General features: G+C 54.2%; 8 protein-coding genes across 8 annotated transcripts; 3 read left to right on the top strand and 5 right to left on the bottom strand.

Annotated features, from left to right (window-relative positions):
- Positions 1–528: 528 nt before the first annotated feature.
- On the top strand, positions 529–2,064 carry PG998_009079 (2-methylcitrate dehydratase; the record flags this gene model as incomplete). Its single annotated transcript, XM_066875895.1, is given in 3 exon segments — positions 529–757; positions 772–882; positions 944–2,064. 3 exon segments carry the CDS (start codon positions 529–531, stop codon positions 2,062–2,064), a joined length of 1,461 nt encoding a protein of 486 aa, XP_066728051.1.
- A 507-nt stretch (positions 2,065–2,571) lies between these two features.
- On the bottom strand, positions 2,572–4,130 carry PG998_009078 (uncharacterized protein; the record flags this gene model as incomplete). The annotated part of the gene is made up of 4 exons (XM_066875894.1): positions 2,572–2,645; positions 2,705–3,543; positions 3,610–3,807; positions 3,859–4,130. The coding sequence occupies 4 exons, from the start codon at positions 4,128–4,130 to the stop codon at positions 2,572–2,574; spliced, it is 1,383 nt and encodes a 460-aa protein (XP_066728050.1).
- Positions 4,131–4,939: 809 nt separating this feature from the next.
- PG998_009077 (uncharacterized protein) lies at positions 4,940–10,064 on the top strand (the record flags this gene model as incomplete). Its single annotated transcript, XM_066875893.1, has 5 exons — positions 4,940–5,031; positions 5,090–5,116; positions 5,169–5,638; positions 5,700–6,637; positions 6,681–10,064. The coding sequence occupies 5 exons, from the start codon at positions 4,940–4,942 to the stop codon at positions 10,062–10,064; spliced, it is 4,911 nt and encodes a 1,636-aa protein (XP_066728049.1).
- Positions 10,065–10,852: 788 nt separating this feature from the next.
- Positions 10,853–13,364, bottom strand: PG998_009076 (uncharacterized protein; the record flags this gene model as incomplete). Its single annotated transcript, XM_066875892.1, has 3 exons — positions 10,853–11,529; positions 11,585–12,161; positions 12,228–13,364. The coding sequence occupies 3 exons, from the start codon at positions 13,362–13,364 to the stop codon at positions 10,853–10,855; spliced, it is 2,391 nt and encodes a 796-aa protein (XP_066728048.1).
- A 5,608-nt stretch (positions 13,365–18,972) lies between these two features.
- PG998_009075 (uncharacterized protein) lies at positions 18,973–20,247 on the top strand (the record flags this gene model as incomplete). Its single annotated transcript, XM_066875891.1, has 2 exons — positions 18,973–20,087; positions 20,220–20,247. The coding sequence occupies 2 exons, from the start codon at positions 18,973–18,975 to the stop codon at positions 20,245–20,247; spliced, it is 1,143 nt and encodes a 380-aa protein (XP_066728047.1).
- A 512-nt stretch (positions 20,248–20,759) lies between these two features.
- Positions 20,760–22,061, bottom strand: PG998_009074 (tripeptidyl aminopeptidase; the record flags this gene model as incomplete). The annotated part of the gene is made up of 1 exon (XM_066875890.1): positions 20,760–22,061. The coding sequence occupies one exon, from the start codon at positions 22,059–22,061 to the stop codon at positions 20,760–20,762; it is 1,302 nt and encodes a 433-aa protein (XP_066728046.1).
- Positions 22,062–23,230: 1,169 nt separating this feature from the next.
- Positions 23,231–23,689, bottom strand: PG998_009073 (uncharacterized protein; the record flags this gene model as incomplete). The annotated part of the gene is made up of 1 exon (XM_066875889.1): positions 23,231–23,689. One exon carries the CDS (start codon positions 23,687–23,689, stop codon positions 23,231–23,233), a length of 459 nt encoding a protein of 152 aa, XP_066728045.1.
- Positions 23,690–23,789: 100 nt separating this feature from the next.
- PG998_009072 (uncharacterized protein) lies at positions 23,790–24,359 on the bottom strand (the record flags this gene model as incomplete). Its single annotated transcript, XM_066875888.1, has 1 exon — positions 23,790–24,359. One exon carries the CDS (start codon positions 24,357–24,359, stop codon positions 23,790–23,792), a length of 570 nt encoding a protein of 189 aa, XP_066728044.1.
- Between the last annotated feature and the right edge of the window lie 435 nt (positions 24,360–24,794).

The following is a 24,794-nucleotide window of genomic DNA, read 5'->3' as shown; positions in this document are numbered from 1 at the left end:
CCATTTTCTATGGCACATTCCCACACTAAGAAGACCACTATCGCATTGATTTACGCTTGAGAGCCCGCGTTATCAGCTCGCGCTCGGCGTCAGTTCGCTGGAGGTAATATCCCCGACGTTGTTGAGAAACATCCGATACACTACGCGTCAGAGTCCCCGGAACTGATGCATGGCCTCGGTTCCGGTACGTTTCTATCACTATGTCCGAAGTTCCCGTTTTGATTTTGACAAGAGATTGAGGATTGAGGCTCGAGGCGGACCGTACCATGAATGAGGCTCCGCGGGGGTTTAATTGCGAGCGACGGGCACCGGGCGCCGGACGCCGAAAGCACTCGGGTTCGCTTGCCGAGCACCGAATCTACCCCAACTACCCCACCCGCCGCCATGCTGTTGCCAGCTTCCAGAGCCACTAACAGCAAGATAGATCGTCTAGCTAGGTGATTTTAGGAGCTCTTGTAATGGATAATTGGCACAGATTACAGACTCCTATCCTCACCAAGCACCTTGCAGACGACACAACGAGCAAAGATGTCTATTCCCCAACCCGACGATAACTCGGAAAGACAGTATGATGAGATTATCAGCCTCATCGTCGACTATGTCTACGATTATGAGGTCGTATCCAAGCCAGCTTTGGCCCGCGCCAAGCTGGCCCTCATTGACTCACTTGGCGTCGCCATAGAGAGCCTGGCCAGGAGCAAGGAATGCACAGCCCTTGTCAAGCCAATCCTGGCGGGGGCGACCGTAGTGCCTGGGGGTTTCGACTACCAGGAACCAACTATTCCCTGGACCTGCTGCAAGGGGCGTTCAACATGGGTGCGATGATTCGTTACCTTGACCACAATGATGCCTTCGCCGGTGCTGAGTGGGGTCACCCGTCTGGTAAGTCCCTGTCCGCAACGTCATCGATGAGCAAGCACCCTTGGCTAACTCGAACCCATAGACAACTTAGGGGCTATCTTGGCGACAGCGGATGTGTTGACTAGAGAGGCCCTTTCCCAAGGAAACCAAGGCGGCATCATCACCATCAAGACGGTTCTGATTAGCCTGATCAAAGCGTACGAGATCCAAGGCGTCTTCCAGATCCGCAACGCCTTCAACCGCGTGGGACTCGACCACACTATCCTGGTCAAAGTTGGATCCACCGCTGTTGTCTCCTGGATGATGGGTCTCGACCGCGAGCAAGCCCGGTCGGCCGTTTCGCACGCCTGGGTCGATGGCCACCCTCTTCGCATCTACCGCCAGGCGCCCAACGCGGGGCCGCGCAAGGGCTGGGCCGCCGGCGATGCCTGCATGCGCGCCGTCCACCTCGCGGGTCTGGCGCGCGCTGGGCAACCCGGGATCCGGACTCCGCTGACAGCAACTCGCTGGGGATTCTACGAAGTCCTGAACAAAGGCCAAGGGTTCCAGCTGCCGCAGCCTTTCGGGACCTGGGTCGTCGAGAACGTCATCTTCAAAGTGCTCACCGCCGAGGGCCACGGGCTGACCGCGGTCGAAGCCGCCATGACGGCGAGCAAGGAGCTACAGGCGCGCAAGCTCGATCCGCTCGAGGACATAAAGAGTATCCGTGTACGTGTCCAGGAGGCTGCGATGATTATCATCAACAAGCGCGGCCCGCTCAACAATCCGGCCGACCGCGACCACTGCCTGCGCTACATGCTCGCCGTCGTGCTGCTCAAGAACGGTGTCGCGGTTGAGACCGAGGACTATCAGGACGACAGCCCCTGGGCCACAGACACGCGTGTTGAGAAGCTCCGGTCTCTCATCAGCATGGAGGAGGACCCCCAGATGACGCGGGACTATCACAACCCCGAGATCCGCAGCGTGGGCAGCGCCATCGAGATCCACCTGAAGGATGGGTCGACTGTCAACACATGGCAGGACTTCCCTCTAGGTCATCCCGCACGAGGCGAGGAGACTGATCCGATGGTGCGACAGAAAGCTATTCGCAACCTTGGGTTGGTGTTCTCGAAGGAAGAGGTCGCTCGCATCATGGACACCTTTGACAAGCCGGATTTCGAATCCATGCCCACGAGCGAATATATAGACTTGTTCAGGAAGTAGTGAGAATGAATTGGGTTAGATGGATATGAGGGTATCACATGTGTTTTTCTCATAGCAAGAATATGATGGAGTCTAGTAGTGTTGTGTCTGCTGGGTCTGCTGTGGCCTGCCAATTACTGTGATAATCTATGTACCACACTGGAATGTTACAGAGGTCTCCAATACCTTGAATTATCTAAATGGACGTACCATATGATAGTTTTAGGGTAGGGTCATCGGTAAAGTTGACAGCAGTTGAGAAAAGCGATGGGGTCACTGTAGCCATGGTTGACCAAGATGACAGTGTGGAGAAATCGGTGGGAGCTGTTGCGTGGAATTTAGTTTGGGTACTTGGGACACGTTGCAGCAAAGTTGATGGCATAGATGAGAGATCAATCAATTGAATGAAGATATAGCTACTCCTATTTGAAAACTAATCAGAGTGGATCAATGTTCCGTGTTATTTGATTGGCCACACAGCTTCTGCGCCAACGGTCTGATTGGATATAATCATATGTGTGCCACATTCTATTCCTTCTGGTTCAAGTTACCAGTGTATTTCTGGCCCGGACGCCAGATCCGAGGTGAACCCTCTGTATAGGCTATCAGTCAGCAGGTGCTTTAAATAACGGTTTTGTCAGATAGATAGAATTCAACATACCCATTGCCTCCTTCCAGTGAGCCATGAACCCCTGCGTTCTCGACACAACCGAGATGGGCAGGATGAACTCGGCCGGGAAGCCGAGGCAGGAGTACGCGAACGCCGCGAAGAGGTCCGCGTTGGGCCGCAACTTGCGCGACGTGAAGTACTCGTCCTCGGCGGCGGCGCGGTCGAGAGCGAAGGCGACCTGGAGAAGAGGGTCTTTGGCGGCCTCCTCGGACAGCTCCCCGAGGATCTGGGAGATGTAGGTGAAGCGCGGGTCGGTCACGCGGTAGACACGGTGGCCGTAGCCATACAGGCGCTCTTTGCCGGCCTTGACGCGTGCGATCTTGGCGGGGACATTCTCGACTGACCCGATCTCCTCGATGTTCTTGTATGCGACCTCGATGGCGCCGCCGTGCAGGGGCCCATACGTTGCCGAGATGGCCGAGATCAAGCACGAGATGACGTCGGGCAGGGCCGATGCCGTTTGGAGCAGGGCTGCTGTGCTGCACGTCATCTCGTGATCCGCAACGCACGCCCAGAGGCGCTCGACGGCGCTCACGTAGCGCGGGTTGGGCACGCCGGTCGAGGGTTCCACCGTGCCTGTCATCAAAAGGAAGTTCTCGACGTAGGAAAAGTCCTTTCGGGGCGGCGTGAAGTCCCTGCCGATATGGTGGCAGTAGGCAGCGGCCGTGATCATAGACAAGCTAGACAGGACCCTGATGACCTGCTGGTCTACATTCTCCGGCTGTCCCATGTACAGGTTCTTGGCGGCGTGAGCCGGAATCGTTTCCATTGAGGAACTCTGAAGTGCGCTCAAGCCAGCAACCATCATGCCTAGAATGGATCCCTTCTTTCTGCAATCATAGTCCGACTGTTAATTATTGGGCAGAGAGGGGTGCGACACATTGGGAATTACTTACGGGAATGATCGAATGACATTGAACACACTCTCGTCGATTAGTGGAACATCGTTAAGTCGCTTCTGGTACGTCTGCGCCTCCTCCGCTGAAGGCCAGTGTCCCCAGATGAGTAAGTGGGACAAGTCAACGAACTTCTTCTTTCCGATAATGTCATGAATCGAGTAACCGCGGTACTGAATGGTACCTTCCAAGCCATCACTTGTTTCTGTGTTAGGAAGATTACGTGACATTGCGGATAAGATAACTCACATATAGGTGATCTTGCTTTCGCTAACCAGAGTGTTGGAGTAGCCAGGATCATACACGCGGAGGCCTTGCTCATTCTGGTATTCTGGGTGTTCCGAGTCTTTGGGCGCCTTCAATTGCTTGAGGTCTGTTGCATTAATGGCGTTTTGTTGAATCTTAAGGGCAAGATGCTGCCCCGTTCGGCTATCAATTACATGCAGAACGTCCGCCAAGGGCTCTTTGATACCATTGGTACCATTGGCAGCGTTGACTTGAGGAGCAGTAGCAGAAGGCATGATGAGACTGTCTGAAATTGGGGAAAGGTATCTTGCGTTATCTTTCTCATTGCTATCAAGACGTCCAAGCTTATATCCAACCTCCTGTAGTAAGTCTGATTCCGAAACTATCCAGAATATCACCAAATAGTATCGTATCTAGGCACTTTGCCAGACTTCCAGCGGTTGTGGCCGAGTTCGGGTGTCGGCGCCGAGAACCCGAAAGAAGTTGGCCGACGAGATCGCGTCTCACCAGGCCGAAACTAGCACCCGGCCAGGCGCTTCGGAACTAGCCGTTCGGAAAGCTTATTTCTTCATCGATGCGAACTTGGCTACCCGCCCGAAAGCTTATCTCTTGATGGCGCGAGTTACCGACCCGCTCGGAAAGCTTGGTTTTGGTTCTGTATTCGCGTGAAACTCGACCTGACATTGGGGTGGATTCTGGTCATATCTGTGGGGCATGGAGTCTGGCCTCCGGGATGAAAACCTGAACTCGGACTTGGGAGAAGCTGGCGTGATGGCAGCATCGGCGTCGGTTGATCTAGAGAGTAGCTGAAGTGAAGATTTGCTATATTTGCCAGTCGTAGTTATGTAAATGTTCAGACTTAAGAAAACTGTAGCCTTGAACAATATTGTTCATTCTCAATCCAATCTTGAGGTCTGTATCATTCAAGTTGCAACATCTCACCGTGCGTGACATCCTATATACGAACATTTTTTATTCCTATAGCGCCTTCTTTAGCTTCTCGCCTTGGTCTTTACATTTTTCATCCTACAGTCTGCTCAGATAGTTGAGCGGTGCGGCCTTGTACACTTCCTATCCATACAACATGACTCTTATCACACATGGCGTTGAGCCGGTAGAAGAGGAGAAGAAAACGGCACAGCAAATTGCATATGACTTACTGGTAGAACTCTTAACGTACGTCTTTCTTCTTGCTCGCCTGTGGTTGATGCTAACTTGGCTGCCATTTACTCAGATACCAGTTCGCCTTCCCTGTGCAATGGTACGTAATATTCAGAAACCCACTCATGAATGAATTCTAACAATGCCGAAAGGATTGATACACAAAAGGAGCTCTTGAATTCAGATCGCAATGTCCAGCGTCTGATAGAGATCGGGCCCGCGAATGTGCTTGCGAACATGGCCAAGAAATCAGCCAAGGCGCTTGTCATGCAACAGGACATGGCCCGGTCCGTTGATCGGGAATATCTCAATATCAACAACCCGGATGACGCTAGAAAGATTTACTACGAGTATGAAGAAAGAACCTCTGTATCGTCACCCATGCCAGAGAGTTCAACAACACCTCATGTACCGGAACCGGCCTCCACGCCGGCGCCTGCACCGCCAGTCAAAGTCCCTGAAGCTTCCCCTGTCTCCATCGTGTCCGTTCCGAGTGCCCCAGGGACTATTGTCGACAGGGACCTCTCACCAACGGATATCATTCTTACATTGGTCGCACAGAAGCTTCGACGGGCATTTGATGAGGTTCCTGTCGGTGAATCGATCCAGGGTCTCTCCGGAGGTAGGTTCAAACATGTATTTTCACAGGTAATACTTGACCGCCTAACTCACCTTGTAAACAGGCAAGTCTACACTCCAGAATGAACTCATTGGTGACCTGGCCGCCGAGTTCGGAGATCTGCCCGACGGCAGCGAGAGCACAGGAATCCAGGCGCTGGGCGAGAAGCTTACCTCCGGGTTTTCGGGGAAGCTGGGAGCGTCGTCGAAGCGATTGATCGAGCGCTTCGTGTCTTCCAAGTTGCCCGCCGGCTTCGGGCAGACCGAGCTGATGACCTACGTGGCGTCCCGCTGGGGCCTGGGACCCAGCAGTAGAGTCGCCGTCCAATGCTTCTGCGTGACGATAGAGCCACCTTCGCGGCTGTCGGACGTGGGCCAGGCCCATGCTCTGGTAGACGCTGCTGTTACGCGATATGCCAAGCATGCGGGCCTCACCCTGCCCACTCCCTCATCACCGGGCGGAGGCGGGGCATCACAGGGAGGGATGCAGAATGCCGTGGTGCAGGTCGACAACGCCAGCCTCGAAGCTCTAAAAACTGAGCAGAACAATATTCTGCGGAAGCAGCTTCATATTCTTGCTCAGCATCTCGGCATTGAAATCAACCAGGATGCAGCACCAGTGGGCAGTGAGGTCAGCCACGACCTCCAAGCGAAGCTAGACAGGCTTTACGCAGAGCTCGACGAGGAGTTTCTCTCCGGCGTTCAGGGGATCTTCAATGCCCAGAAGGAGCGACGCTATTCCTCATGGTGGAATTGGGTCCGTGAGGATGCGCAGCGAATCCTCCTCCAGCAGCAACAGGAGAGCAGCAATCCACCAACGTCGAAAGAGAAACTGCAGGCTCTCACGAACAGGTGGACCGACGAGCTAGAGGGGATGTTACGGTATTGCGTTGACGCAGGGCTGGCGAACAAAAGAGGCCGCCGCCGAACTCCTCAAATCCAAGCCATCAACAAATACGGATATGCACGCAGCTTCAATGTCATCGCCACCGCCTGTCTTCCGGTACTTCGAACAGGCAATGGCCCCACATACATCAGTCGATGAGGACGGTTCAATCAAATACATGGAGATGCCTCGTCAAATCCACGAATCGGCAGGCAAGGCAGTGAGCTATTTCGATTTTGTTAGCTCTACACGCCGCGCTGGCCCCTGCAGTAGCTATGTCCACCTGAGCCAGTCATCTTCCAGGCACTACGATAGCGAGTTCACCCAACTCTACCTCGACGCACTCTTCGTCGGAAACACATCGGGAATCACCTACGCCGGTAAGACGGCACTTGTCACCGGCGCCGGGATTGGTTCCATTGGCATTGAGGTGGTCAAGGGCCTGTTATCCGGAGGCGCCCGCGTCATCGTCACGACAAGCCGCACGCCGGCCTCCGCAGGATCTGTCATGTCGCAGCTCTACAAGGAGTTCGGAGCCCGTGGTTCTGAGCTGATCCTTCTCCCCTTCAACGCTGCGAGTAAGCAGGACGTCGAGGACCTCGTCGCCCACATCTACGACGATAGTGGCAAGAGTGGACTCGCAGCCGACCTGGACTTCGTGATCCCCTTCGCCGCGATCCCTGAGATGGGCCGCGAGATCGACGGCATCGACGCGCGCTCGGAGGTGGCTCACCGCGCGATGCTTACCGACGTGCTTCGGCTCATGGGGTGCATTAAGCAGCAAAAGGAGAAGCGGCATTACACCGGGCGACCCACCACTCTGGTCCTGCCCCTGTCGCCCAACCACGGTGATTTCGGCGGGGATGGGCTCTACTCTGAGTCCAAGATCGGGCTCGAGACCTTGTTCAACCGATACAAGTCCGAGCGATGGAACGATTACCTCTCCATCATTGGAGCTGTCATTGGTTGGACGAGAGGCACTGGTCTCATGAGCGCCAACAACATCGTTGCGCAGGGCATCGAGAAGCTTGGCGTCATGACGTTCACCGCCGGTGAGATGGCTTTTAACATCCTGGCCCTGCTCTCGCCTGCCATTATCCGACAGTCGGACTCGGAGCCTGTCTACGCTGATATTTCCGGAGGTCTCGTGGGGTTTCCAAAGCTCAAAGAGGAGATCATGGCCATCCGGGAGGGAGTTACAGGCAAGCGCCGAGAGCGAAAGGCCATAGCAACCGAGCGGCAGAGACAGGAAGCCGTCATCAGCGGTTTGAAAATCCCTCCATCTTCTATCGTGGGTTTGCGAGAGAAGCAGTCCGGCCATCAGCAAACCAAGCGCTCCAACATCACCCAAGGTTTTCCCAAGCTGTCTTCTCATCAGAAAATGACAGCGGGTGTAGAAAATCTGACTGGGATGGTGGACTTGAGTCGCACTGTCGTCATTGTCGGCTTCTCCGAGCTGGGGCCCTGGGGCTCATCGCGCACGCGATGGCAGATGGAGAGCAAGGGCAAGCTGAACCAGGACGGTTTGACGGAGATGGCGTGGCTGATGGGCCTCATCAAGCACCATGATGGCCCTGTTGACGGGAGGCCTTACGTGGGCTGGCTCGACGCAGAGTCGGGCAAGCCGGTAGAGGAGGCTGACTTCTCCGCTCGCTACGGGGAACACATCATGAAACACTCGGGCATCCGCACCATCGAGCCTGAGGGCATGGACGGGTACGACCCGTCGAAGAAGGAGCTACTCCACGAGGTGGTGCTCGACCATGACTTGCCCCCCTTCGAGACCTCGGCGACAATCGCGCAATCCTTCAAGCTCCGCCATGCGGAGAAGGTCAAGATCTTCCCTTCTGCGTCCACGACAGATGATTCTGAGGGCAATTGGACAGTCATCATCAAATCCGGCGCCACGTTCCTCGTCCCTAAGTCCACCAGCGGGCACAACCCGGTCGCCGCGCAGCTCCCAAAGGGCTGGAACCCCGCGACGTACGGCATCCCCGACGACATCGTGGCCCAGGTGGACCCCATGACGCTGTATGTGCTATGCTGCGCGAGCGAGGCCTTACTGAGCGCGGGCATCGAAGACCCGTTCGAGCTGTACCGCCACATCCATGTCTCGGAGCTGGGCAACTACGTCGGGACCGGCGCCGGGTCCCTCCAATCCGCGCGCGCCATGTACCGTGGCCGCTACCGCGACGAGCCGGTCCAGGGCGACATCCTCCAGGAGACGTTCCTCAACTCGATGGCGGCCTGGACTAACATGCTGATCCTGGGCGCCACGGGGCCAATCAAAACCCCCACGGGCACCTGCGCCACCGCCGTCGAGTCTCTTGATAACGCGTGCGAGGCCATCCGGTCCCGTCGTGTCAAGGTCGCCCTCGTGGGTGGGTCCGACGATCTCCGAGAGGAGATGTCGCACGAGTTCAGTAACATGAAGGCCACCGTCAACGGCGACGCCGACGCCGCCAAGGGTCGGTTGCCGTCGCAGGCGTCGCGGCCCACAGCTTCCTCACGTGCTGGATTCGTAGAGGGCGCGGGGTGCGGCGTGCAGCTCGTCATGAATGCGGAGCTGGCTCTGAAGATGGGCTTGCCCATCTACGGTGTCGTGGCTTATACGCAGATGGCAGGCGACGGCATAGGTCGATCCGTGCCGGCTCCTGGACAGGGCGTTCTGACCGCGGCCCGAGAGAAGACGGCAGCATCAGGCTTGAAGTCCCCGCTCTTGGACATCTCGTACCGTCGGTCGCAGTTGGAACACGAAATCGCCGCCATTGAGCACTGGAGGCTCTCCCAGCTGGCGGCAAGCGGCGACTCGCCACAGAAGGAGCTGATTGAATCGGCTTCGGCAGGCTGCAAGGCCGATGCCCAGTGGAAATGGAATGGAGATAACCTACGCCAATTGGACCCCGCCTCCTCCATTTCGCCCATGCGTGCGGCTTTGGCGGTGTGGGGTATGGGCATCGACGACGTCGCCGTCGCCTCGTTCCACGGAACTTCGACCAAAGCTAACGACAAGAACGAGAGCTCCGTGATCAATCAGCAAATGGTACACTTGGGCCGCACTCCGGGTAACCCGCTCCTCGTTGTGTGTCAGAAATACCTCACGGGCCACCCCAAGGGCGCCGCCGGCGCGTGGATGCTGAACGGGTGTCTCCAGGTCCTCGAGTCGGGCGTCGTCCCGGGGAACCGCAACGCCGACGACGTCGACGGGGCGTTGCGAGCGTTCCCACATCTGCTATACCCGTCCGCAGCGCTTGACACTTCCAGCGGTATCGGGATCAAGGCCTTTATGCTAACGTCGTTTGGTTTCGGGCAGAAGGGTGGTATCGTGGTTGGGGTCACGCCGCGGGCACTCTACGGGGCGCTGCCGGAGGCTCAGTACGAAGCCTATCGCGTCGAGGTGGGGAAACGACGGCGTCGGGCGGATCGGGCGTTCCAGCTCGCCATGATGACCAACACGGTCTTCAAGGCGAAGGACCGGTCGGCTTGGACTGAGGCGGAGAGGTCAGATAAGGATTTCTTCTTGGATCCTACTGCCAGGGTATGAAGACACGTTATATCAATTGTGAGGAGTCGGTTTAGGGTTTCATTCATATATGCCTTTGAGTTTTCATCTGATAGTTTTCCTAAAGTTTCGGCTAGTTATGACAGACAACACGGATATTGCACTACAAACGGCCCGGCCCGAGTGAAGAGTTAGTAATCTTATCGCAACTTCAAGCATTGAGAAGAGTTCAAAGCACACTCACAATTGGATGTTCTCGAAAGGTAAGCGTTAATATATACATGAATTTCACATTGCTGTTAAGATACCAGAAATGAACCCATATCCAAATTGGGAGAATCAAGCTACACTATAATGATCGTATGCGATGGTAACTTCATCGAGATGTGTTGGGAATGTAAATACAAGAAGAAGCGGGGTACGGTTCAAAGCAATGCAACTGAAAGACAGGTTATCAGAAACCCAGGGGCCTGGGAGACTTTGGTGGGGTGGTGATGGAGCTGCGGGGGTCAAGCTGTGGCCTGTATGCCATTATTAAACAAGTCATAGCGGATTCCGGAATGAGGATAAGGAATCTTAAGCCGAGTCTCCCATCACATGTAACACGGAAGAAACCAGACCGGGGAATTAATGGGACGTATTATGGGGTCACAAGAAAGACTTGGGCGTGATACCGTCCTGTTTTATTTATATACACACTCGTCCTATGTTCACTTATGGTCGTGTTGATTCTGATACCCAGTTCATATAATACCTTGTCATTTCTCGTTATCATTGCGCAGACGTTGCAGTTGCTTCAACACCCGAGAAGAAAACCCCATGCGAGCACACTACGACCAACTCGCCTCCTGGCTAAAGGTTTCCTGGAAATACTCCATGTTGAAGTTGCCCCAATCCGAGCTGCCTGTCATGAAGTCAGAAGCCAGCTCTGGCTGCGATGGTGCCATTGAGCAAGATGACACCGGCGGAACAAAGTCGCATCTTGATGACGACAGGGATCTGGACGTTAGGTCAATGGTATCGGTGCCATCCATGGGAGTAAAGAAGCCGAACCCAGCTCGCTCCGCCAGCCCTTCGGCTGAGCCGAACTCAGTCGTCTCGCCCGGGCGGGATGGTGGCAGACTAGCATGGCCTTGGTGGTCTCCCGAAGGCAGACGGATGGGGCAACCGCCGAGAAGCTCTGTTATGGCGGGGCTCGAGGGGTTGTTTGTGTGGCACGCGGAAGATGCCCGTGAAATCCGACCAACGGCGTCATTCTTGTCCGACGCTGCGCTTGTCAGGGCGTCCTCCAAGCCCTCTAGCATGTCCAATGCCCATCCCAAGCCCAGCTTCAAGCGAGTGTAGAATATGTGCCCGAGCTTAGATAGCGAGGGCATCTGCAGGTGCTCGCATACCGCCCGAAGTAGCGCCAGGTCGGCCTGGGCGGCCTCGTCGACTTTCCCCGTTCTGAACAGGGCGGCAAGGCGATGGGAAACTAGCTCGAAAAACGCAACCATAGGGTAGTTCCCTACGATGCTAGAAAGCAGGGCTAGCCGTGATGTTGCCAGCGGCGGTTTGCACACCATGAGGACTAGGTTGAGGCTCTTCCTCGCGGTCTCGCGCATCGTCTCCCTGGCTCTTCTCGTTTCGTCGGTCGCAGCGCAAGACGAGGACCTGCGAAACATGGAACCCGTATACCAGTTCGACTTTGGTCGGATCAAGCTCTTCAGTGCTGCTCGTGTTCGAAGGTATTGAATTACCGTGCTTCTGGGCATACCTGTCCAGAGAGCTGCTGAGTTGCTGTACCTGCCTAGCGCGTACCTCGGGACTGGCCCTAGCCGCCCTCGAGGTATATAGTTTCAAGTATATTTCTTCCCAGAGATTAGCCAATTGGCCCGAAGCATTGCTGAATGGACGATGATCTGAGTCAAACATGTGAAGATCGCATGGAAGGCCAGTCATGAAGACGCGCTGCTTATCCATAGTGTAAAGGACCTGAAAGACACGCTGGCGAAAGCTATCCGACTCGTCCGAGCTGCGACTTTCTCCCCACAGTTGAGCTTTGGAGCGGTGGAGGCCAAACGTACGCCCGGCTTGGCAAGCGGCCTGGCATACTCTTTGCGCTGTGTTGTGACTGTAGAACTCTCGCGCCACGAGTGTCTATGGCAGCAGTCAGTTAGCGTTCACGAGTTGAGTTGGACGATGGCTGCTGATATATGTACTTACCAGAGTCATAAGCGCCTGTACGTTGGCCAGGTTAGGCACCATAAAAGTATTGAGATTCCCGATAGCTCGGTCGCAGTTGCGTAGAAACGAAGGTAGAATGTCGTCATTCATTCCGCGTGAGTTTGAGTGGGAGGCGCGAGTGGCCTGTATCTCCAACCCCAGCTCGAGCAGCACAACGTTGTTGATGATAAGAGCCCAGGCACTATTCTCTTTGGGATGCTCTTCGCTGTAGTGGGCGTCTATGGCGTTATGCAGCTCGGCGTCGTCGAAGATGGGTGTGCGCGGGTTGATGTGTTTGAGGTAGCCTTCCAAGAACAGATTGCACATGAGGCGCGGTGGTGTGGTGATGGGATTCAAGTCTCCGGTGACAACGTTTTCGGGTCTCCGCGATTGAAAAGGGAATTCGTCTAGTTTCCTCTGCATCGTCGCCCGAATGCATGGATCCTTCTTTAGGGCCCCGGTGACGTATGATGTGTCTCCATCACCGCCATTGCTGCCGTGGCTCTCGCCGCCATGCTGCTGCTCATCGGCGTGGAGGAGAGGACTGGCTGCCTGTCGCAGCAGAGCCTTGATTAAGACTCGGGGTGCGGGGTATCCATAGACGCGCTCCCCGCCCTCGTAGGACTCTACTGTGTCGAATGCGGGGTATTCTGAGCTGGAGTGCTCCGAGGATGCTGGAGTATCGGGGTGGTGGTCAAAGTCCAGCAGCTCTGGCGTAGGAAGCGGTACTGGGTCATCCACAAAGGCGACAGCCGAAGAAGAATGCGCGTCTGGGTGATGAGCGCAGCCGGGCCGTGCAGCGACCTGGTGGATGAACTTGGACAGTGCGGCGAGGGTGGTATCGACGTGGTCCAGCCGCTTGAGGACGACGGAGAAGTCATCACGCAACTGCTTCGTGTGATTCACGCGCTTCCCGGACAGGTTGGAGGAACACTCGACGCCCGCCTTCCGACAGTTGCCGCATGGTACGGTTCTGTCGCATCGGACCTTTCGCAGCCGACATTGGTCACAGGCGGCGACGGGTTGGTCGTCATTAGAACGACGGCGTTTTCTCCTGCCGCCAGCTGTGCGCGTGACGGAGGCCGAGTCGCTATCCGGCCCGTCGCGCTGCGGCGATGACGGCGCAGGGACGCCCATGATAATAAACCAATGGAACTTTAAAAAGGGAGATGGGCTAAGGGCCACGGGAGCTAAACTTAGATCTAATTATTGTTCCGGAGACTAGCACACTCCCCGTCTGAAGGCCCAAATGCGAGTGACGAGCAGAGCATGCTTGGCAGATGAAGCATCTTATAAGATATCATGTACACCCGAAAGCAGGCTTGTCTGTAGTTTTCCTGCCTTATCGCATCCTATGCTCAACAACAGAGACCCTGGCCATCGACCCTGGGTTCCAGCAGGCTTCAGTGGGCTATAGTGGGCTTCAGTGGGCAGGTGGGCTCAAATGCCGCGGCTGGGCAGTACTTGACGGGGGCCCTGGGGGCCTCGAAGCTTAGCAGTGCTTGGTAGGCGGGGTGGACCCGGGCCTGGTGGGGGGGTTTCTCTCGTTCCTCGTTCCTCGTTTCTCTTTTCCCCTTCACAGCAGAATCCATCACTCACCAATTTCGGTGTCCGGAGGAGATCTGGTCCCGATACAAAGCCCCCGCCGGTCCCTATTGACGTGATTAACGAATGGTCTCAACAGATCCCCCGTTTCCCGTTCCACACTCTCGGTTGGTTGACGACCTCTCTTGCTTGGTTCAATGCTACGTTCGAAGAAACACGACCCACGCTCCCCACGGGCTTGGGCCAGTAGAGAGGTATAAATAACCGACTTATACTCCGTACGATGGCCTTTGTTGCAGGATCGTATAGATACGGGAGGCTAAACTAGCTGCATCATACACGTGCTAACCAAACTCTAGCTTATCAGACTTTCTCCCTGCATGAACAGAGTATCGCCATGACTCGCCTCACCCTCAGCACAATCCCTGGATTAACAAGCACGGCCGGTTCGCCGCTAGTCTTGACAACGTGGTTCTTTGGAATTTCTGGCAGCTGTCTCCAGGATAGGACTAAATAACAGGCAGGGTTCTTGCGACAGCCGGAGAAGGGCCGAATCCACCAGCTGCACAAAAAACCGTTACTGGGCCTTTATGTATTGCCGTTCTTTGGCGAATGGCATTCCATCGAATGTTAGGATGCATGTTGATCTATATTCGATCAGAACATCTATAGCACAAACGCATCGGTAAAAAGACATGTTCCATGGCACGAACCTTGTTGGCTGCGTATCCACACAAGCCTGTCTGTCGAACCATCTTCGATGATATGGGTAGCACGACGCCCGTATATCTCAGTTTATTCTTACCCACGAGGCTCACCAATGGTAGAGGTCAACTGGGGATTTTCATAATTCGCTCTCTCACGGTTCATCTCGGTTATTTCGCGCAGAACCTCTGTGCCAGAGACAAATATAGCGGAGAGGATAACTCGGGGCTTCTGTTGGGGCTACCGGACCGCCCCGGACCGGCTGACACAACTGCGAGCGACAGATTTCGACGGACCCGGCCGCCACCGATCCCCATCATTGCAAGTTGAGGAAGCAATGAAGCAAGATATCGGGTTGCCCGTTCGACTGCCGATTTCTCACTCGGGTTTGCCGATCACTTTGTGGAGCGAGGCAGACAAGATGGCTTTGCAACACGATGCGCAACGTGGTAGCATGTTTTGATGACACAGCGCGTTTCACTCTTGGTGCTAGTCTCGGCGGCATCTCCTCCAATGCATAAGTGTTTTCGCCTCGCGATCTGCTCAACGCTCAGCATCATTCCTGGCTTTGGTCCTACTAGATCGCTAGGTTTCTTGGAGGCGCCGGGGATCTGGTAATGCCTGACACTGGCTGCATGTCCCTGGTGAACAACAGTTGAACGAGTCGTCTTATCTGGCGTGTTCATGTATGCTTGACTCATGGACTAAGGTAGAACGTGTTTATCATCTCTATGGCCCCTGTGAGCGGTAGAGGCCCGGTCCGGGAATCTTACTCCCTGTGGCTAGGACAGGGGCCCCCTTGGTGATCCCCAGTGGTGGAGAATCGGTTGGGAAACCGGTTTCATATTACGGGATTACGTTATGTATATTCAATTAAGCTTTCTGGCCACTGCCAACCCTGGTATAAGGTTTGAGTATACATGATAGACCTATAACATCCTACATCGTGGGTTCGGCCCCGTCAGTCACAGACCAGGTTTTGTCTTTGCTTGGGTCGTTCAGGATCCAGGGGCTCAATCAATTGCCTAGCCGAGAATGTCTGACAATTCCGCTCGTCCGCCCACGCTCACGCCTACGCAGGCTAACGCATGGATGCCGGGGGAGACGGGCGAGAAACACGTTCTGATCTCTTTCTCATCTTGTCCAGTCAGGGACCATTGTCGGTTGTAGGATTGCCGCGATGTAACAGATGGCCTGCAAAGATGCGCAAGCATCGTGTACGCCAATGAATGCGTGCCATGTACCGCGTGGCACGATTGGTGACACCACGCCATCTTCTCGTCAAGGTTTAAGGACTCCGTCGGCCGCCCTCCGCGCCCCGAACATCAGCGCGCTGTTGTCTCTGTCAGACCAACTGACGAGAGACTTAGGTCAAACGGGGATAGTCAATCGCAAGGCAATTCGCGATCGGTCCTTTTGAATCCTTCAGCTTACGCTACCATCCAGGTTGGCGAAATAGGATCCTTCGGGTGTTTAATGAACAATACCCGAGATCGATGTCATGAACACGTCACTGTTGTTTGAATTATTTCGTTGCCGAAAGGGATCTTTCTAATCCCTGGGATCGACACAGTTCCTTGGCATCTGGACGCTTCTCCTATTATTGGCGATTAAACCAGCTGCTTGTTTCTTTATGAATGATGAATAGAAAAAAGGACTCAAGCTCCATTAGTAAATAGTCGACTTTAGTCGTTCATGATATGGGAAGTAGGCACTCCGGCTTTACCATCTGTCTGCGTATTTCCCTTGCGCTTGATATGATATACGTGTATCGAAAAGCCGTACCCTTTGTTTGTAGCTGTTGATCTTGGCACTCTCATCTAGCCATTCTCGCTCCCCGCTTCGTTCGGGACCGGTATCCGACAAGGGTCTATCAAGGAAGTCTTGGCCTTCTTGGCCGTCGATCTATGATCTGAATGGTGCTATCCACTTTGCGGAGACCAAAACGCCGTCCTCCCTATTACTGAAAACACACTGCACGAAAGACAGGATCATCAATCGTTGCAGCTGTTGGCACTCCAGGTCAAGAGCAAAGCTCTTGAGCTGCCGCGGCCTTCAATCGAGATAATACGTAATATACTGCATAAGGAGCTCTAATGAAAGAGAGAAAAAGAAGGCATGGATTCGAGCTATTCTGGCTATGGCTGTACAGCAGCTGGAAAGAGGCTTTGTACCCATCAGATGCACGTGACTCTGTGACACTATAGTCGCCGCACTGGCCCTGCTATATTACCTAGTTGACATTGGCCAAGCCCAGTCTATGCAAATATGAAAGACAGTATGTTCTTTGTCATACTGGGTTGCAGATTAGAAGTGTATCTGCCGCCTCTACGTAAGGTATGGGAAAGTGGTTGCGGCCTGGGTGTAAAAGATAGACTATAACCCAAAATCTGAATATCCTAGCCGGGAGAGAGGCCTTCGTCTTCTCTTTGTATGCCAGCAGCGGGGGGCAAACATGAGGATGTTGGTGACCCAACTTATACCTCTTCTTCTACTAAATCCCGATATACCTTTTACAGGTTTTCCAACTGCCGTAGACCATGTGGATCACTCCACGCACATAACGCCGTGTTGCTTCCGCTCCATCGGAGTTTCAGCTCGCGGAGAGTTCTGCCAGCACTCACAAAAGGCCAATCAAAGATGCATACAACATCACTATGACTTGCCCCGTTTCGTGATGATGAGTCCCGTTTCTTGGTGTGCTGTCCATCCACCGCACGGTTGGTGAATAAACATATTGCAAGATGCGGTCAAACTTTACAGAGGCGAAACTGCTCTCGAATGCCCGAAATCTGCCGCTTATTGGGTTGGGGAAGTCCAAGCTGATCTTATGGTCTAAGTTGTGGTTAGCTTTGGGTTACCTTATCCATTATTAACATACCCCTGGTGTTATTGCCATACATAATTTCAGAAGTTGCCTTTGGCGACAACTTTTCCATGCATTTGAACTTGGTCTCCTGTGTTATATTTTCGGAAACTTTCACTCCGTGGACATTCTTCTTGTTAGGGGTTTTGAACGGCAGGGGTTGCTTCTTTGGCTGACAAGGCTGTCCCTCTCGTGCCCTGCCCCCTTGTGTCCAAAAGTTTGCCCCTTTGCTTCGGACCCAAATCATCTATTGGTTCCCCAATATTGTTCTCTCGAGGCTGTCTCGTGTTCCGTATACTTTCTTTTTGGCTCTTCGGTTCAATGAAGGTATAATCCAACAGAAACGAAACCTTATAACTGTGACTCTTTAAATCTGCGCACGCAACCGAGTGGCCATTATACCTAATGGCCTGAAGACTCTTATATGACATTTTTCCGTATACATTGATGTCTAAGAGGTGAAAAACGCCCATCGCCATCCTTGGGATCATTCTGAAGGCGACTAAACATCGCTACTGTCTTAACTGTCCCAATAGATCATGCGTTGGCTGATGCAAAGTACCCAGTCTGCCTAGCTGTGCCACATTATGCTCGAGGCTTATTGCCGGATGCGTATGGGCCAAAGGTGGGGAGACATATATAGACTTCCCCGGGAAGGTCTTTCAATATATCTGTTTCACCATCGGCTTGACTATATTAAATGGTAGACGAGCTCCTACTGTCGCAGTATACAGCCGGTTGATGTCTTACGAGCTCAAATTCACGAGTGGTCAATGGTGACATCGGCATATTCGGCACCTTGATTTGACATGCCCAGTTCCTGACATAAGGTGTTTTCATGAATTCATAGGAGGTCCCCTGAACGGCCAATGACCGCATCATGTTTTACTCAAAAGCCGGCGCTATCTCCTCTGATTCGATAGCCAAAAGATTTACGGAGGCCATAAGGCGAGCATAATTTCCAGTCTCGTCCAATCATAAACCTCAAAAGCATGGGCATCGAGTAGGCGCTTACGTGCATGACGTTGTGTAACCTGACGTCCCTGGAAGTGCGATCCTGGGCGTTACGTGGAGGCGCAATATGGCAAACCAGCCATGCAACAGTGACTTGACCGTCTTGCTCGAGGATTCTTATTTCCTTCGTTTTCCGTTCTGATAGTGTAGTTGAAATAGTAAATGCACTCGACTTATGCACCCCAGAATTATTATCAAGCCTCTCCGATTTGAACATACCGGTGGTTGCTCCAACAAAACACCATGAGTAGCTTTTATCCTAATTGCACTCTGCCACTGCAGCTGGGAGGATACGTTGCTAGCCCCAATGTCCGGTCTACTTTCGAAATCATATGGAGTTGCGTTTCCATCCTGATTCTCTGTAGCTGGTCAATATTGCATCTCAATGTCCCAGCCCAATACACGCCGAAATCCCGGTTGCAGCGGCTACGTCGCTTTACCTGGTTGACATGGCGGAAGGTGAAGTGGATGCTATTGACTTTAGTCGCGCCCGAGTTCGTATTCTCTAAGGCCTTTATAAGTCTCCGATCTGCGACGCAAAACTACCCACGGTTGAAAGGCCTAGCCAGAGAGGACAATGTACCTTGGAGCCTTGCACACACTTTTCTAGCTGATATGGGAGGTTTTGTCATTCAATTCCCGGAAGATATGGAGAACGAGAACCGCTGCAAAAGTGCGAGCAGTGTAGCTTCTGCTTATCCATTTCCGCCATTTTCCCGTCATATTCCAACCATTGCAGCCAATCACTGGTCTCCCAATGCGTCATCGCCAGAGCAGATACCCTTAGAGCAAGGTGTGGTCTTTAACACAAACCAAGCTGGACAGGAGAGTATTCAGGCTTCTCCCACGGCTCGCACTAGAACAGTTGAGCAGGATATCTCGTCAGATTCTCAAACATCACGACGTCTGTTGCCATCAGGGCCTGACGCAATAATAATCCAGGGTGTTACAAGCGACTCTACGGGATCGGAGAACGTGCAACCAGCCAAGGTGGACAGCGTGGACGAAGTTGGGGTTTCCCCACTGAAAGTGTCACGGGAAGAGACAACCTTCACGTCGACACATTACGATAGCGCCGTCACAGCGACAAGCTATGACCGAAGCTGGGACGAGGCTATAAGGGATCTATTCAGGAAAAATCAAGTCAAGGCGTCGCATGCATTCGGAGAATCAACTTGGAAACCTTCCAAGTACAACGAGCATTTAGGCAGATCACTTCTCGCAGCCTCGACCGAACCTCCGAACCTAACGTATCATCTTGATATGGCGGCAAAGGTATTGGTTATGGAAGGCAACCTTTGGGTACTTAACGCAACGCAGCTACAGTACGCAAGGTTATGTGGGATCATCTCAAAGTTGCATAGCATCACGGACGATGAGCTCGCCGACAAGGGGAAAGGTGATTCGATCGCCAAGGCTCTTGCTTTACTCCAGTTCATCTGGCTAATTGTTCAACTTTCAGCAAGAGCAATACACAACAGGCCGTCGTCGCCGCTTGAGATAGCAACATTGGCCTTGGCTACAGTGTCATTCATCACCTACCTTATACTATTCTATCACCCACAAGACGTGAAGACACCAATCACAGTCCTGGCAAGCCGTCTTCCAACAGCCAATGAAATGGACATGATCGCACATATGACTGCGCCATCATACCTAGGTTTTGGACGGTATAAAGATCATTTCATTCCCAACAACGACCTCCGAGTGGGAGAATTCGAGGATGACTGGTATGCACACGCATACTTTGTCGCGGGAATCATGCTTGGGAGCATGTTATTGGGGTGCATTCATTTATTGGCATGGAACTTTGAACACCGAGCGAATCATGTGGATTGTGTCATCTTTTATCACTGCCCTAGGCCCATTGGTCGTGTTCTTGGTTGCTGATGGTTTCCCCAATATTCTAAACAAGCTGTTTGGTGGGAAACTGAAGTACTATCATCTTTGGTTTTGGTTTTGGGCGTCTGCTTGCTCAGTCATGGTTCTTGTGGCACGACTTTTCATTCTGGTTGAGATGTTTCGATCATTATACTTCTCACCACCTTCCGTGTTCCTATCGACCTGGACGGAAATCGTACCCCATGCAGGAAGTTAATCATCGCAAATTACCTATCAGTTCTCCCCTTAGAGTCTCTTTCGGCATCTGCTTTGGCGTTCAGCCCACTGGCGATACTTGATTCCGTGGGAAATAGTTAGAGAACCGACAGCGCCGGTACAGTAGGTTTGTTTACAAAAGTCATTCTAAAAATGTAAATTATCACCTCGTTCCTCCTGTCTCAGTCTGTGTTTGGTACCCCGAGACGAACATAGTTACAAGCAAAACGCGGATTCGAGTTCCACCATCAACCTAATGTCTTTACCACTACTAAGGTCAGACAGGGGCCACGATCTGCCGCCCCCTATGAATCCACCACCGTTCCCGCCTTCGGTAATGTCAACTCCAGTAGGTACGCGTTCATCTGCCGCATCGCCTCACCCCCATTCTCGATCCCAGGGAGGTAACTCGTGTGCCCCGCGCCGTTGCGGGTTAGAAGGACAGCGCGGTCTCCCAGCTCCTGCTTCAGGCCGACAGCCCATGTGTAGCTGGTCGAAGGGTCGTAGAGCGAGTTGACCAGCAGCAGTGGTGTCTTGCCTTTGTATTGGATCGGTGCTGGTGGGTAGGTGGTTTTGGCTGGCCATCCGATGCATTGCGCCTCAATCGACCAAAACTGGCATGCACCTTGGGTTAACGGGCTGGCCAGCTCGCCGATGTGCTTCAATTGCTTCAGCTCCGCGAGCGTCGACGTGTACCCCGTCCAATCCTGGCACGCAACCGCCGTGGCCGAATACACTCCCGAGTCAACGTAGACACTGGCCCCGGTGGCGAATTGCCTCCTCTGTGACAACAAGGTCGCGTTTCCAGCCTTGGCTTCGGCCAGAGCTACGGCGGCATTGGGCCACTCATGGACACTGAGTAGGGTCGACTGCATGGCAAACAGGATGTCTTCGTCGCTAACCTGGGCGCGACACAGCGACGGCTTCCCAACGCAACCGGGGGCCGGGATCGGGGTCTTTTTAGCCTGAGCCAAGAGACCGGTGAACACGGCCTGTACGTCTTTCCTCTTCAGCGGGCATTTATTGCTTGTGTTGCAAAAGGCGAAGAACTGCTTGAGGGTAGCTTCGTAGGTCGTCGACTCGGTGAGCAGGTTCGAGGATACCGACTGCGAGTGCTGCAGGATCCCGTCGAGAGCCATGGCGCGGACGCGGTCGGGGAAGAGCTGGGCGTAGGTCGCGAACAGCTCGGTGCCGTACGAGAGGCCCAGGAACGAGGCCTTGTCGTCGCCGAGCGCCCGGCGCACAGCCTCGTGGTCTCTTGCGGCGCTGACCGTGTCGACGAAGTCAATGAGGCGACCCGTGGCGGCGCGACAGCTTTCGCCGATCGCTCGGTTGCGCTTGACCAGCGCGTCGAACTCTTCCTCGGTCTCGGGAAAGAATTTCACGGGCGTGTTGTACGCGGCGGCGTCACACCGCAGCGGTGTGCTGAGACCGACACCGCGGGGATCGAGGCCGATGATATCAAAGCGGGCGCGGATTTCGGGGTCGAGGTGCGGCGCTTGGCTCAGGATAGCCACGGCGTTGGAGGCGAAGCTGCCTGGGCCGCCTGGATTGACGAATAGAGGGCCGATTCGGCGGGAGGGGTCGGTGGCCGCGAGACGAACCATGCCGAGTTGGACAGTTTCGTTGCCTGGGTGGCGCCAGTCCAACGGGACCGTGTAGTTTGCGCATTCCAGCGGCGAGGGGAACTGGTCAGGACATGCCCCCAGGTTATGGTCGCTGTTGAGCTTTCGCATCGGCCGCTGCGGTGGCTGGGGGATAAGGGAACAGCGGCGCATACGGCGGCCGTGGCAAGACCACTTAGTATGGAATTTCTTAAACTAGACATTATAAGAACGGGAATGTGGGCTGTCGTATGTTTGTAAGAATACAAGTAAAACCAATAAACAACATCAACTTTGTTCGTGTCAGGTTCACTTTATATACTCATCATCTTGTTCTTCGACACAATCCTCCCGCGGCGGATCTTGGTCGGCGCAGCAGCAACGTCATGTTTGGTGACGTTTTAGCCAGGACACGTTGGCTGCGTTGGAAGCTGCGCCAAGCCGGAAGGAAACAGCGAAGGATGGCTGTAAGTGCCGCAAATGCAGCTATTTTGGTACAGCCCTGTTATCAGCAGCGCCAAATGGGGCTGTGGAGTCGTACGCACTTGCCAGTACAATGTGGCGCATTTTCGAAGAGCAATTTGGTTGTCGATCCTGATTCCATTGGGTCCGAGGGCTATGGGCTGCCAGTTCAAGAGAGGGAGCGAGGCAGACCTCTTTCTACTGGATGCCCTGAGTCATCGGAGAAAGCTGCCATGGGGTTATTCAGCCTATTTGAGTTCGGCCGATTGAGAGATTTATTATAAAAGAGTTGTCAGGCTATTGGGTGTAATAGCTATTTGGTTACGTGCGCAGATTTAAAGAGTCACAATTAGTATAAGGTTCAGATTCTGTTGGGATTATACCTTTATTGAACCGAAGAGCAAGAAAGAAAAGAATGCAGGGGTGGTGCGAAAAACACCGGGGCCCGATGCCGAATAAATGACTCGGAATGAAACGGCCTCACCACCCCCGTGACGGTGCCAGCCAGTGAGATGTGTAGTCTCGGCCCCGGAGGCATCCCCTGGACACCGCAGCTGCGTTTCCAATCATATGTATAGTCTAGGGGGCGATCCAGTGAGCTCTCACAACGAAAAGTTTTCGCGGCCCTCCAAGTACATCAGTAATAGGGGTAGATTATCATTAAATATTATATCATTATCAATTAAACCATCAAAAATCCTCTCCTAAGCTCAACGCGCCACTGGAGCTGCAGCATTAGTCGCCTGGGTTTGGTGAGCCTGGTGCACCTGCTGCTGCTGCTGCTGGTGAACACCCTCCTCCACATCCTCGACCTTGGTGGCGGGCACGGCGCCCGCACCAGCCGCCGTCTTACTGGGGTCCGAGCCGAGCAGATCAACGGGGTACCTGTGGCGGAACCCCCACTTCCACCAGAGGCGCCACTTCTGGCCGGCGGACATGGCCTTCCACTGCTCGCACAGGGCGGGCTGGTCGGCCACGTCGCGGGCGGGCGTGACCCGCGTAAAGCACACCACCCAGCCCGAGCAGAGGCACCAGCAGAGGGTCCCGAGGCGCATGGCGCGGCGGCCGCGCATCAGCTGCCGGAACCAGAAGAAGGACTCGATGAAGCCGAGCACGAAAAGGCCGGGCAGCACCGTTGCTAGCACGATGATCCAGTGTCGCCACGTCATGCAGATGGCACGGCGCACGCAGATCTCGGTGTCCGGGTCCAGGCCCGAGTCTGAGCTCGACGACGAGGAGGGTGGCTGGCGGCACTCGGCGATGTAGTGTTCATAGTCCCAGCCGGACGTGGGGGGCAGGCCCCGGCGGGGCGGCCGACAGATACATGGTCACGGCGGGACCCCAGACGCCTGTGTATGTCTTGGAGGAGGTGGGATGCACATCCCCTGTTTGCGAGGCGGCCACAGGGACGGTTGCCGTGGTCTTCACGGTGAAGGGTGTGGGGCAGGACGCTGGGGCCGTGTAGGTGACGGGCGCGATCCAGTACGTGCTGGTGCCGCCGTCGCCACCGGGGTGGAGACCAAAGCCGCCGTCATTGACAAGCTTGTACTCCTCGATTGAGCCCGGCGCCAGGTACAGCTGGACCACCTCGACGTCGAGGAAGGAGTTGGTGTAAGTCGAGGTCGCGAGAGGGTGCTGTCCCGTGGGCGTATAGTACGACTTGACGGTCCGCGTGGCAGTGATGGTCGAGGTCGCGTCGGCGTAGTAGTCACGCGATGTGGTTGTGGTCACGACGACGTAGGCGGTTGTCGTGGAGGTGACATAGGCCAGGGCTTGGTGAGCATTGAATGCTAGCAGTAATAGTAGCCAGAAGGCTGTTTCTGCGAAGGAACGTGCCATTGTGATGAAGGGCCAAGGGCTCGTGGTATTCAGGGTCTATGCAAAACACTTATGTCGATGATTTCCATTTCGAGAACTGGCTGGCTCGACGGGCTATATAATATTCTCTTTCACGGGAAAAAAAAGTCATTTCTACAGGGGAGGATGCAGTTGCTCTGACCCAACTACTAACGCCTAGACCGCCGGCAACATACGAGCCTAGCCAGAGCGATGCTTCTTTGGGCTATTTACGGGGGCCGCGTAAATTGCGCACTGACAACGTCGGCTGAATTTCACGATGGCTCATTGGTTAATCTGGCCGGGGGCCCTCCTATTTTTGTCTTTTTTCTCTTCGGCCTGCCGAATCCAGGCAGCTAACCTGCTGTGCCGCACATCTACACATCGTGAAGACGATAAGTTTCTCACGTCAGCTGATTTGGCAGACTAACACCCGTC

The sequence above is a fragment of the Apiospora kogelbergensis genome (assembly GCF_038363985.1).
Source record: "Apiospora kogelbergensis strain CBS 113332 chromosome Unknown utg000006l_segment0_segment0, whole genome shotgun sequence".
NCBI classification, from domain to species: domain Eukaryota; kingdom Fungi; phylum Ascomycota; class Sordariomycetes; order Amphisphaeriales; family Apiosporaceae; genus Apiospora; species Apiospora kogelbergensis.
The sequence above is the reverse complement of the archived record's forward strand: the minus strand, read 5'-3'. Positions and strand labels throughout refer to the sequence as shown.